Source organism: Paroedura picta, chromosome 6 (genome assembly GCF_049243985.1).
Source record: "Paroedura picta isolate Pp20150507F chromosome 6, Ppicta_v3.0, whole genome shotgun sequence".
NCBI lineage: Eukaryota > Metazoa > Chordata > Lepidosauria > Squamata > Gekkonidae > Paroedura > Paroedura picta.
The window spans coordinates 24,075,879-24,090,232 of record NC_135374.1 but is presented as its reverse complement, the minus strand read 5'-3'; the positions used below and the strand labels follow the sequence as shown (position 1 = coordinate 24,090,232).

The 14,354-nt window shown below is 43.3% G+C and overlaps 1 protein-coding gene across 1 annotated transcript in view; it reads left to right on the top strand.

Moving 5' to 3' along the window:
* FLT1 (fms related receptor tyrosine kinase 1) overlaps positions 1-14,354 on the top strand; it is a 143,486-nt gene that overhangs the window by 102,271 nt on the left and 26,861 nt on the right. The window contains exons 16-17 of the mRNA XM_077341786.1: positions 1,784-1,890; positions 3,723-3,852. Of these exons, the coding sequence (XP_077197901.1) occupies positions 1,784-1,890; positions 3,723-3,852 (237 nt within the window). The remainder of the gene's footprint in view (positions 1-1,783; positions 1,891-3,722; positions 3,853-14,354) is intronic.

Sequence of the window (14,354 nt, the reverse complement as noted above, 5' to 3'; positions counted from 1 at the left end):
GTCCATTATTTTTAATACTTCTTAGAGAACAGGTGAAGTGCCAGAAGATTGGAGGTGGGCAATGTTGTTCCCATCTTCAAGAAGGGGGAAAAGGAGGACCCGGGTAACTACCGACCTGTTAGCTTAGAACAAATTAAGTCGTTCCTTGAGAAGTTACAGCAGGTGGCTGTGATTACTAAGAGTCAGCATTGCTTTCTCAAGAACAAGTCATGTCAGACTAACTTTCTCTTTTTCAGATTAGGTGAAGGTAGCTAGACACCATTCTTCCCAAGCATGTTAGTCCTAGAATAAAGAAAGGGGAGAAAACAAAAAGCCTATTCAGTTAGTTCCACACAATGGCACCTCTGGACCTTCTGGGAGAACTTTGAGAACTTTGGTCATCCTGGGCCAGAACACATGCTGGTTATGATTCAGCTTAACAACTATACACAACAGTGACAATTACTGACACAACAGTGACAATTACTCTTACTAGCTATGGATTTGATAGGAAATAACCCCAAATTGCTATATGGCTACCTTTTCTCAAGCATCTTCTCTCAGGCCTCTAGGTCAGTGGTCCCCAACCTTTCTGAGGTTGGGGACCGGCAGGACATTGGGGCACGGCCCGCGCGGGCCACGCCCCCACGTCAGCTGCGCCCGCGGGCCGTGCCCCCGATTCCCTCTCCCCGCCCTCCCTCAGTAAGAAGCTTCCCGGGCCATAAGCTTGCGGCCGGGGAAGTTTTTTACTGCGGGGGGGGGCGGGGAGAGGGAGCTGCGGCCCGGTGCCATGGCCTTCGCGGCCCGGCATCGGGCCGCGGCTCGCAGGTTGGGGACCACTGCTCTAGGTTATTGGTCCTGAACATAGCCCTGACAGAAGTTAACATCACTTGTGGTATGTACAGTGTTACAACCTAAATCCAAATGGTCATGGGCTAACTTAAGTGCAGCCATCAACTGGGAAGCTACTCTCCAAGTGGGACCTTGGAATCCACCCAAATTGCAGCTCATCTCCAGACTACAAGAGAACAATTCCATTGGAGAAAATGTATGTTTTGGAGGGTAGACTTTATGTCCTCCTCAGGCTTCACCCCAAAATCTCCAGATGTTGCCAACCTGGAACTGGCAACGTTACTCCACCCTCCAGGGTGGCCAGGGAGAACTTGGCAACCCTAGTAATTGACCAATAGCACAAAGCATGCTTTGCATTCAACAAGTCCCAAATTCATTCCCAGGCACCCTGGAGTTCCAGGGATTTTACACAGGAGAGCTTGGAAACACCTCTGCCTTTGCCTTGGAAAGTCATGTTAAAGTAGGCAATATAGAGCTAGTCATACCAATTATAGCATAGTAGAAGGGAGCTTCATTGGAGAAAGCTGACGTAGCACAGTGAGCTGCAACTCAGCTATCTAAAAAAATCTAAATTGAGCCAACTAGAAATCTCCAGGTGAAATTTTGGTACTGCTATGAACTCATTCTCGGGTGGGTGTTCCGTGCAGATTCCATGGGAAGTCATTAGGTTGGGACTGCTTTAAACTGTATTCTGTCAACATGCGGAAAAGAGCAAGAGTTCAGTAGCACCTTCAAGACTCACAAAATTTGTGGCAAGGTCTGAGCTCCTTCAGAAGTGAGCAGTGACTCACAAAAGTTCATATACTGCTACAAATTGTATGCTTTTAAGGCACTGTTTGGCTCTACTGCTACAGATACACGGCCACCCATCTGGGTTTATAATCACGTGCTATGGATCAGAGATTTTTAAAGTGATCATTTAAGAAAAACATTTGTTGCTTGATTTTTCCAGGAATTTCGGAGAGCTCAAACCTAGAATTAATCACACTGACTTGCACCTGCGTGGCAGCTACACTCTTCTGGCTTCTATTGACACTTTTCATACGGAAGCTAAAAAGGGTAAGGACAGAAAAACCAATGCTAAGCCTTGCTAGATTTTCGGACTGTATTCATCTGAGTTTAAGTGCTGCATTATGATATCTTTCAGCTAGTAAAGGTAAAGGTATCCCCTGTGCAAGCACCGAGTCATGTCTGACCCTTGGGGTGACGCCTTCTAGCGTTTTCTTGGCAGACTCAATACGGGGTGGTTTGCCAGTGCCTTCCCCAGTCATTACCGTTTACCCCCCAGCAAGCTGGGTACTCATTTCACCGACCTCGGAAGGATGGAAGGCTGAGTCAACCTTGAGCCGGCTGCTGGGATTGAACTCCTAGCCTCATGGGCAAAGCTTTCAGACGGCTGCCTTACTGCTCTGCGCCACAAGAGGCTCTATAATCTCTCAGCTAGAAAAAGATAATTGGTCCACAAAAAGGTAAAGGTAAAGGTATCCCCTGTGCAAGCACTGTCATGTCTGACCCTTGGGGTGATACCCTCTAGCGTTTTCATGGCAGACTAAATATGGGGTAGTTTGCCAGTGCCTTCCCCAGTCATTACCGTTTACCCCCCAGCAAGCTGGGTACTCATTTTACTGACCTTGGAAGGATGGAAGGCTGAGTCAACCTTGACCCGGCTATTGGGATCGAACTCCCAGCCTACTTCCTGCTAAAAAGACATGATTTCCCTACATATACAAAGAAGCTCCATTTAGGAATTTTATCCTGCAATCTTAAGGGCAATTTCTTGGCCTATATTAAATATAATTTCAAAGCTCTGTACATTTGGTCATATCTTATGATTCCATTCCATTTACACTAAAGCTTTTCCCTGCTACAAGAAGTCTTCTGCCAACAGAAAGTCTCCTTATGCCGATGAAAATCTTCTTATACAAGAAGTTCTGCTGTCAACAAAATGTTGTCATAGGATACAACACATTATAAATAATTTGTAGTCATATTAAAAATTGCCTCTTTGCATTTTTTTTTAAAAATAAAGGAAATAAATTGTCAAGACTTTATTTCCAAACAATTGCTTTGGCCAGAAGGGCATTCTCAGGTCTGAAAATTCCTATCGGTGAATATCCTTGTAAGTCTCAGTCCCTTTAGTGTAGGAAACAGTCCTTGTAGCCTTCAAGGCTGATCTTGTGCTTCTTTACTCGGAACTTGATACCTGGTTTCAGTGGGGCTCAGTCCCAAATAAGTAAACTTGGGAGCATGTATCCTTAATCCTTCCAACAACTGAATAATTCTAGGTTATTTGTGATGAATCAGTGTGGGGAAATAAGATTGCGTAGGAAGAGCCTACAGGGAGAAATGAATTCTTGAAAATCTGAAAAATGTGGACACAAAATGTAACTGATGAGTGCGTTGCAGATTTCATTGAGGTCTTGAGCAACTTTAAAAACCACATTTGGCCCTGTTCTCTGAACAACTATACTGACAGCTGAACTCATTTGTTACATATAGCAGCATTTTCTTTTGCACAGTTGCCGTCCAAAGCTATTTTTAGAGGCTGGAGTTAGTCATTTCTCTGCAGTCTGGCAGTGCAGACTGGAGTCTCAATCACACGGCAATTGTTTGAGGAGGTCTCCATATGGATTTGATTGAAGAAATCATGCATGCAATAGATACGAGATGAGGTGGTGGGAATATAGTCGAAATGAAAAGAGGCCCTGCAATGTTAACAAGACGCAACTTTAACAGATTGTTCTATGGAGTGTGAAATGTCCGTCCATATGGGAAGAGGAGCGAGAGTCATATCTAATCAACTTACCACCTTCCTGAACAAAGCCAGGGGGACCTGCCTGATATTGCTCTATCTTTTTCAGTGACTTGGACATTTTGGTCTTATTTTCTAGCCTTCTGACATAAAGACAGACTATTTATCAATCATAATGGATCCCGAAGAAGTCCCCTTAGATGAACAATGTGAACGACTTCCTTATGATGCCAGCAAGTGGGAATTTGCCCGGGAAAGACTTAAACTGGGTAATACATTCATTACTGTATCATCACATGGGAATAGTGGGTTGGTAAGGACAAAACAGTTGGTTCTCATTAGGGCTGCAGGCTTCTATTGGTTTCAACCATGGATCTGTTGCCTGGGAAGTTGATTCAAATTTTAATAGCTGGAGGGAAGTTTTAGCTGATTGGGCTCAGACTCATCCTACGGGCGCAGTTCATGGAACATGATCCATCCCTTCTCATATGTGTGCAATCTCGTATACTGGAGACTAGAGGTCTTGGACTGTATGTTGGAGCCTCTGTGCCTGGGCTCTATGCACCAAGGATCTCTCTAAGGGCATGGAGATAAGGTGTGGGAACATTAAACACAGTCTGGACTTCCCCCTCCCCCAGTGCATTCATTTGTCCCTAGAAGAAGGCCTGAATAAGGCTTGCAGCTCAAGATCATGACCTTTAATTGTTACAGCTCCTCCACTAAGCAATCTTTTTGTTATTGAATTACTTTAAAAATAACTTTCAATGCAATTGTTTCTATCGGGATTTTGCAGAATGTATTTACAATCCAGACACAGAGAACAAAGTGCCTGTGCAGTTCGCTCCTCCCTTGCGTGGACATGAGCACATTTTCAGAATGGGTTAGCTAATGAACACTTTTCGTCCATGGAGATATGTCACTCTTATGCCTGGGTCTTCATGCGAGCCAGGTACAGGTGTGCCAGTACAAAGATTCTACCTGTCCCTCCCCCATATGATCCTGGCCCAAACCATGTATCTAATTATGTAATTTTATATTTGCACATACACACATGCGGGTGCCAGTATAGAACACTCTTCTTACATCTGATGAAATGGACCACAGTTCACAAAGACTTCAGATCACAGTCAATTTTAGTAAGTAAATCATAAAGGAATCTATTTACGTTTACCCTTGTACCTCTAGTAGGAATGTGTACTAAGGCAGGGGTAGTCAACCTGTGGTCCTCCAGATGTCCATGGACTACAATTCCCATGAGCCCCTGCCAGCGTTTGCTGGCAGGGGCTCATGGGAATTGTAGTCCATGGACATCTGGAGGACCACAGGTTGACTACCCCTGTACTAAGGGACCGATCTGGAATGATTCAGTTTCAGATGAAGCTGTCTCAGATTGCCTCAGCTTCAGCCAAAATGGCCGAAGTGCTTTGGCACCCATTAAAGTCAATGGCACTATTGATGTTAATAAAAATTGTTGGCTTTCCTGCCTTTCCCGAAGCCTGGGGGTGTGGGGGTTTAAGTTATACCCGCCAAACTTTGAGGGTATCTCCGGAAGGCTCTTCTGTGAGTCCCTTCAAATTTCAAAAAGATTGGACCAAGGGGTCCAATTCTAGGGGCTCCCAAAGAGGATGCCCCCATATATCCAATGGAGAGTCTATCCCTTAGGATATAATGAAGCAATAGATATTAAATACTTATAACTTGCTAACTAGGATAGGGATGAGGAGACTGAGAAACAAGGGGGGATTAGAAAGGGGGAGGGAGAGAAATAAAGGCATTTCATGAAAAGGAAGGGTGCAAAATGGAGAATAGGGTGGAAAAGAGAAGGGGAAATGAAGAAAAGAAGAAAGATCTGGATGAGCAAACAAAACAATGGCACAGGAAGGAAGGAAGAGAGAAACAGTGCTGGAAAGAATCTTGTTAGTGTTGGAATATGCAAGAGCTGCAGTGTGCATGATTGAGCAGAATGTAAAGTGTGTCCTGCAGGGGGCATTGGAGGAGATGGGTATTTAGCACAGTTAGAATAGGAATTTCCCAATGGTTATCAAATACTCTCCTCCTGTGTCCTGATTGGCTCAGCTGGAGACTTCCTGCTCTTTTGAACACATTTCCTCCCAGTTTGCCTACAAAACAGGAGTTGAACAGAAGAATAATTGTAGACAACCATTTGAACAGTTAGTTATGTATCTTCTCTTTCTATACATAGTTGGTTCTCTTCGTAATAAAAACTATTTTATTCTTTAAGCAGCCTGGTGCTCTGCTCCTTTTCAGATTCAAACTCTGCCAACAGTTAGGAGGCTGCAGTCTGGCAATGGCTGTGGCAGCCATGAGCTGTGCTGGCTGGTCTTACCATGCTCCAATGGTTGGTGGTTGATGGGTTTTGCAGGATCTGCAAGTGTTTGCCTCCTTTGTAGTACATTTTGCAGAAAGCACAGGGATGGGCTGTTCCCAGTGTTCCATGTCCCCTGAGCCCCTAGTGGCTGAAGTGCAGAACTGCATTAGAATCTGAAGGCAGCTGTGGCTCTCCAGATGTCCATGGACTATAATTATATCAGGGGCTCATGGGAATTGTAGTCCACAGACATTTAGAGAACCACAGTTTGGCCACCCCTAGCTGATTTTGGTCCCAGGAATTTTGCTGCCCTAGCCACCCCACCACCCCTCCCTGCAGCAGTGCTTTTGAGAAGCTAACAAAGGAATAACAACACAATGGGTTAAAAATAAACCAGAAATAAAAATAAAGTCACATTAAAAAATATCAACATCTGCTTAGCTACATAATGGTTAGATACATAATGAATTGAAACCCATTGTTGCTGATAAATACAACAGGAACACAGCAATGTGGATTAAAACAGGATTGTGGTTTAAAACTGCATTGTGAAGATATGCTGTAAAGGGGGTGGGGGTGGTGATCGAACCATCAGATGCTGGAGGGACAGAACCACTTTTGCCTGTCACCCAAAACTTGAAAATGGCTACAGGGAAGGGGGTATGGTGATCCTGTCCTTTGTGTCCATTTATTTTACTTCACTCAAAAAGGGCATCAGCAACATTGCCCTCGATTTGGATTTTAGAGTTTGGGCTTCTTCAGGTGGCAAAAGGCGTCCCATAAGATGCCACATTGTCATGCATTTCTGTCCCTCCTTTGAAAATAAGTGCCAGCACTGAGCCAAGAAGGGGTTCAGACTTGAGTGTATGTTTGGCAACATCCATTCCATCTAAGGAGCTGAGGTGGGTACCTGGCATGGAAGCAGATTGTTTTCTTATCAGTTGGGGGTGGGTGGGTTGCATAAACAAATAAAGATCATGAATGAAAACCAGATTCTGCAAAGTTGGCTGGGTGCAGGATGTTTGGGAAACCCTCTCCTTCGCAAGTCCCAGATACATGGGAGTCAGTCCGCCCTCTAATTGACCTTGGCAGCAGGTACAACTATTATCTTACAAATACGATTTGCTCTTGGGGAGTTTCTTTTCAATGTATTTTTAGTCCCACAGATATTATAGATATGCCTTCCCTTTCCACCTATTTTATTTCCATTTCCATAAAACTATGACCTGCAATTATGTTTTTTTAAGGATTTTAAAAAGGAGGGTGTCCATTACCACCATGAATTGTAAATTGTATGGATGATGGTTTTAATGGGTTTTTAATGGGGACTGTATTATGTAACGGTTTTTAATATGGGCTCATTATGTAACGCGCCATGAGATGGCTTGCTGTGGGTGGCAGTATATAAGTTGAAATAATAATAATAATAATAATAATAATAATAATAATAATAATAATAATAATAATAATAATAATAATAATAATAGCTCTCTAAATCATCTTGTGATCCTCTATCAAGAGCCAGCATGGCATAGTGATTAAAAGCTCTGGACTCTAATCTGGAGAACTGGGTTTGATTCTCCACTCATTCACATGCAGCCAGCTGGGTAGCCATGAGTTAGTGATAGTTTTTTTAGAGCTGTTCTCACAGAGCAGTTCTCTTAGAACTCTCTCAGCCTCACCTACCTTACAAGGTATCAGTTGTAGGGAGAAGAAGGGAAAGGTGTTTGTAAGTTTAAGATACTGGTACTTACCCATAAGGCCATCCGTGATCTGAGTCCTGCGTATCTGAGAGACTGCTTCTCTATCTATACCCCCTGAAGAACTCTTTGCTTGGCGAATACCAATCAGTTAGTGGTCCCTGGCCACAAACCTGGTGGAAGGACCTCATAGAACATATCCAGGCCCTGCCAGAGCTGGGGCAGTTCCACAGGGCCTGCCAACCAGGCCACAGGTTGGTGCTAAGGTTAACATCTACCTGATGGCCTCACCTATCCAGCCAATTACTAATCTATGCAAGATGCCCCATACTATAGCCTGACTTCTGGGAGAGTGACAGTAGAATGCCTTGAATATGAGTTGCCGCTTTTAAGCTATGTAAAATTAATTTTAATTTAATTTCTCTTATTTTAACTATTGAATCTTACATATAATATGGTACACTCCCCTGAGCCGGTCTGCTGAAAGAGCAATATAAAAATCAAATAAATAAAGCCACTTTGGGATTCCTTCAGGAAGTGAAACATGGGGTAATTCTGTAATGTTATCAACAGAAATGTCCATAAAGCCAATCTACTCTACAAAAGTTTATTGGTTTTATGCAACTTTAAATGTCATTGCTTCTTCCAAACTTCAGTGCTAGTTATAGATTCGTAAGGGCATTGTGAATTCTGCTAGACATTCCTGGTCCCTTTCATTGATCTCTTAAATGCACTGAGCTACGGAAATTACTAATAAATAACTGTTGGAAGTGTAAAACAGATTCTTCTACTGCACTCCTAAAGCCTGGGTCTCTGGACTGAATTTCCACCTTCAGTTTCTGCCAGATTAGACTGTTTTAATAGAAGCAGCATGCGGCAATAGATGTTGTCCTAGCAAGGATTCCCGTCATGGAAAATTTACCCACGAAGCCACAAAATGTTTTGGGCTCAGGATTCCCAAAGGAACATACTCTCCTATATGACCACCACACCATGGGCTCCTATATGACCACCACACCATTTTGTGTGCCATTATGAGCAAACATGCACACATACCATTTTTCTATTTTAAATTCTTCCCTCTCCCAAAGCTATGTGCTCACACTTTCCATTCCTTGAGCATATGCCTCTTATATTTTTTTAAAATACCCAAGCCGACATGGTTGATCGCCCTTCCATATGTTGGATTATGCAAGATACATAGTGTGCATGATTCAAGAGCATATAAAGAATACCCTATAGGGGGCATCAAGGGAGATGCATATTTAGCATAGTTAAACAGGATCTTGCTGATGTTTTTTTTTTCCAAATAATCTTCTCCAGTGTCCTGATTGGCTCATTTGGAGACTTTCCACTCCTTTGATCACACTTCCTCCCTTCTTGCCCTCCAGACAGTATGAATATAAAAGAACAGTTACTTAAGAGTGTAGGACTCTGTCTCTGCTCTTTCTATACAGAGTTGTTTATCTTCTAAATCAGTGGTCCGCAACCTTTTCTAGGCTGCGGACCGGCGGCAGCGGGGAGGGCGATCGCCCGGACGCGCATGCCATGCATGCACAGCCGCAAACGCGCATGCGTGGCAATCCGTGGCGCAAATGTGCATGTGTGACCCGGCCGCGCATGCACGTTTGCAGCTGTGCATGGTGCAAACACGCATGTGCAGCCCGGCGCGGCCCTGCAGAGGCAGGGAGCCACAGCCCAATGCCAGGGCCTTTGCGGCCCGGTGGTTGGGGACCACCGTTCTAAATAACTATTTTATTCTTCTAAGCAGCCTAGTGTTGCACCCTCTTGCATATTCCAACTCTGCCAACACCATCATGCAACAGTGGGGACCAAGATGTCTACTGCTAGTACAAGTAGCATGTTAGTCATCTCTAGCAGAATTCCGCGGCATTTTTTTATCCGTTGGGTACCATTGGAAATCTGACACAGGGTGGTGATAACAACCACAAAACAGCCATTGTAGAAGGCAGAATCCACCAAAAAGTGGCCATTGTGAGAAGCAGAGCCCTCCCCCCCCTGCACACACACAAGAAACCCAAGTACAAGGGAAAAGATGGGTAATTTTAAAAAATACACTGGAGAACAATAGCAAGCAAAAGGGAATAAAACCAATAGTGTGGTAGCAGCCATCACAACGTGTTATTTTAATCTGCACAGCCAGTCCCCAGTGATCATTAAAGCCCTGCAGGACAAGATCACCACCTGGCCTCACCCACTTTCTCGAAATGCTTGGTGGGCAACAGGCAAGGTGTCAACATGGCCCACGGCCTCTACCCTGGGAATCCTGATCGACCTGAGAGAAGAAGACCTTGCCTGAAAATATTCTTTGATCTCAAGGGAATCCATGTTGGTATGACTGAAGCCAAAAGCCATGTGGGGAAAAGTACAAAAGCACTGAGCGTCACTGTTGGCCATGCTGTTTGTGCTTGCAATCAGAGTATTCTTTCTCTGCCTTCATTTCCTCATCAGCCCTCTTAAGCTTCATCCTTATTGACAGATGGGTCACCCAGCCATCATTATGGTCAATGAAAGGAAATGCCACTTCAGAAGTCAGGCTTCTAAGCTGAGCCAGAAAACTTTGCAGTTTGCAAGACACATTCTTCCTTTGCATCTGTCCTCTGGGGGAGACTAAAAAGGGAATGTCCCCACTCTACACACAGACATTTAGGCAGTCATGTTCCATGCACTTCACCTCCAACAGGTGTCCTTACCCTGCATCAGTTCCATCGGTGTGGTTTGTACTCCCCTCAGGTGGCAGCATCTTTTGGCTTGCCAACTGGTTGCTGCTTTGGTGGTATTTTTATACAAAGTGATGACTACTTCCTGGAAACAGCGGGCTAGACCTTGTGACTTTCTTCTGCCAAGAGAGAAGCCTTCCTTCAGTGGAGCAGAGAATCCAACCCCATGATGATGCTATATAGCCAGTGAGGTCTGGCTCTACAACAGCATCACTGGAGACATTTAATTTGCCATCACTGGCGTTGCCCCATAGCCAGATCTGAAACCGGAAGAAGAAAACGGAGCCCATGAAGCTGGTGATCAGAGCCAGGAACACCCGTGAGCCAGCATTTGGAGGGCCACCAGCAAGCATTTGGATCCCTCTGGATCAGTCCTAGAAGCAAACACGTGCAATTGATTGATTGATTGATTGATTGATTGATTGATTGATTGATTGATTGATTGATTGATTGATAACCCGCCCTTCCCAGCATTGCCATCTCTGGGCAGCCTCCAACATAGCATAAAATGATACAATAAATAAGTTACAAACAATTGTTAAAAATTAATAATAAACAATTTAAAATATCCATACATACAGCTGTATGGGCAACTAGAACAGTCAGATCATCTTGGCTTTTCCAGGGAGAGGTAGATATATGGGTCGCCCAGATGATGTTTCATCAGATCATCTAGCTGTTCATTGGCACCAACCAAAATTACAATCTGTATCTAAATAAACATATGCCATTCAACAGTGTTCTTGCTGATAAGGACTGTGATCAGCCCATGCAATGTCCATTAAGCCTACCTCACAACTCTCTGCCACTCACAACACCTACAAAGCTTCAGCAGTTTAAGTCAAAAACATATTTAGCAGCACATTCCTGGAACATTTGGCACAACGCTCAAGTCATCTATGCCCACATTCAACTACAGGAGTTTCTCCCTCCTTCAAAAGCAATAATAATTTGAAAATAATTTAAAACAGAGGTCCTATAACTTCACAGAATGTCTATAACAGATCAAATAAGCTAGACTTGTGTTGTTACATTAGTGTGCTAAATTAGATCATACTTACTATTTGCTCTCCAAAATGGCTAGACAATATTTTCCAGTATTTCCAGGGCTTGAAACTAACAGAGCCCCAGTTCTCAGTTGTGAAATTCCTGGAGATTTTAGGGGTCGAGCCTGAGTTTGGGGAGGGCAGAGCCCTCAATGGGATATAACGCCATGGTGGCTCTCTTCAAACAAAGACCAGTTGTGCTTCGAAGAGATTTCCAGTCACCATCTAGAAATTGGCACCTTTAGGAGAACAACATGAGTATGAGGATCCAGAGCAGGTTGCCAATCTCCAGGTAGGGCTTAGCTATCTCATAAAATCATAATTGATCTCCGGGCATCAGTTCTTCTGGAGGAATTAGCAGCTTTAGACTAGAGGGCAGAGTCCTTGACACTGAATTGCACTGAGGTCCCCCCCCCCCATCATATTTAAGCACTGGCTTTCCAGCAATTTCAAAACAAACTGGAAGCTCTAGGTATCCATAATCCAATAGCTGCTGAGCCCACCACAGCATGTAGAGACCACCGAGCCTTTATCGGTGGGGAATATTTTTTTAAAAACATTTATATGCTGTCTTTCCACCCAAACTTTTAGAGGCTGCAATTGGAAATATTCAAAATATTTAATAGTATAAAATAATTCAATGAAAACACAGAGTCAGAGTACTTTCATTGGCTTAAGAATGGTAAAATATAGAAACTAAAATTGTAAACAGCTACAGTTACAAATTCTATATTGGAAATATTTTCCTTTAAAATTGCCAAGGGAAATTTAGTTACTTTTAGAATATTTGCTGAGTCCTTCACAGTATAGTTTTCAGTTTCTTCAACTATTCAGCTAAAGGACGATGGTGTAGAACAAACTTAGGACATTCCAAGATTAAGTGGTATAGTGTGTCAGGGACATTATGCCCATGCAAACAATATCTCTCCTGAGAAGGAATCTGCAAAAATCTACCCTGAGGTAGGTTTAAAGGAAAGATATTTAGGCGAGCTAAAAGAAATGCTCTTTTTAATGGGTGTGCCTCCAGAGTTTGGAGATACAAGGACATGGTTTTATAGATTAAGGGAATGTCCCAGAATCGAGGAGAACATACACTATTAGTAAAATAACCTAATGACTGAGCATCCAGATCTTCTAATCTCTGAGAGACTGATTTTAGTATAACCCTTTCTTCTTTGAAAACACATTAACAATAGAGGTATGCGACCTCAATCTCTGTGATTGGCTATTATTATATAGCCTTTGGATTCATCTGGGTTCGGCTCCTCTGTTCCTGCCTTGTCAATACAGCCTGGAGGTCAGCTCCAAAGCACATTGAAAGTACATTACCCAATGTGTGCAGAATGGGTCCTTATCTCTCTTGGCAGACTGTTCCAACAGGCCAGGGCCAAGACTGAAAAGGCCCTGGCCCTGGTTGAGGTCAGTCTCACCTCCTTTGGCCTGGGGATCCTAAGCAGATTTTCATCAGATGGTCTTAACAACCTTTGTGGGGGTGTAGTGGAAATTCCAATGAAATGTCAACGTGAGATCCACCTTTGATTACAATGGAATAGGGATTTACCTTATGTTTGCAATACAGTTCCTTGGTATGCAGTTACTTTCTAAAGCTGCTGGGGAAAGCATTTTTGTAGTTTATAAAGAGAGAAGAAGTTGCTCCAAGAATTAAAATTTACAGATATGCTGGACAAGGGCTTAAAAGCCCACATTTGGCACCAAAATGTAATGTGACTGAAAAAAGAATATTGGAGGCGATTTTTTTAAAAAAAAAACAACCGTGGCTTTTATGAGAGTTTTTAATGGAACTGAAATTCTTCAGATGGAAAAATATATCTGGAATATATACTGAAGTTTAATACCCTTGGGGTGTTTTAGTAAGTACACAGTAAGATTTATAAATTGTTTGTTCCAGTGTGCTAAATGGGCTATTATTGGTCAAAACAGACATAAAATTTGCAGTCGAACGAAGGAGCTTCCTGAGAAGTTTAAAACTGCTGGATTTCCCCCTGGCCAACATGTGGGTCCTAAAGGGCCCCTCAACAGCATGGAGGTTCCACATATTGAACTGCCCTGCTCCCCCTTTCTAGCACAGACGAGAAGGGCCCTCAGGGAAGGGGGAAGGTCGCTCCAGGGCACATGAGGAAACTTTGGAGTAGTGGCAGGCATGGGGTCAAACAAATGGGGGCCTGCTTGGTAAAGAGTTGTCTCTTTAAAGAAACTCACAAGAAGTGGTTGCATTTCAGTTTACAGGCCGGAATCCTGTGAATGGAGTTGAATAAACCAGCCCTGCCCTCTGAATACTCTTTATAAATATAAAAATTACATACATCATGGAGCAAATTTTGAAGGTATCACTGAAGGACAGTACATTTCCAGTTTCTTAGTTTACTGTTGTACCTCCTTTACTATGAGGGGAACCCTTGAGGTTTTCTGACTTGTATGCCAAAATGTATAGCACTCAAGACATCTTTGGTCAAGAGCTTCATGAAGATTTTATTGGTACCCAAATCAATTCCTGTGCCAATAAGGGAAATGAATGAATGAAGCAAAGGTTAGTGATGGTGGTTCTTGTTTATTCCATGTCTTCTGGTTATTATAGCATACAGGAGTCTGGACAATTTCCAACATAAGCGTCACTTGTGAACAGAGGCTACCTCTGCAGACTGATGCTGGTCAGGCAACCATGAAAGGCACTGCTAGGCCTCACCCAATGTATTCGGAATATGGATGTTAGTTCAAATGAAACTATCTTGAATATATCTTGTTCAAGATATCTTGTTATATAGAGCAGGGGTAGTTAACCTGTGGTCCTCCAGATGTCCATGGACTACAATTCCCATGAGCCCCTGCCAGCATTTTCTGGCAGGGGATCGTGGGAATTGTAGTCCATGGACATCTGGAGGACCACAGGTTGACTACCCCTGATATAGAGTATATCTTGAATAAGACTCTGCATTT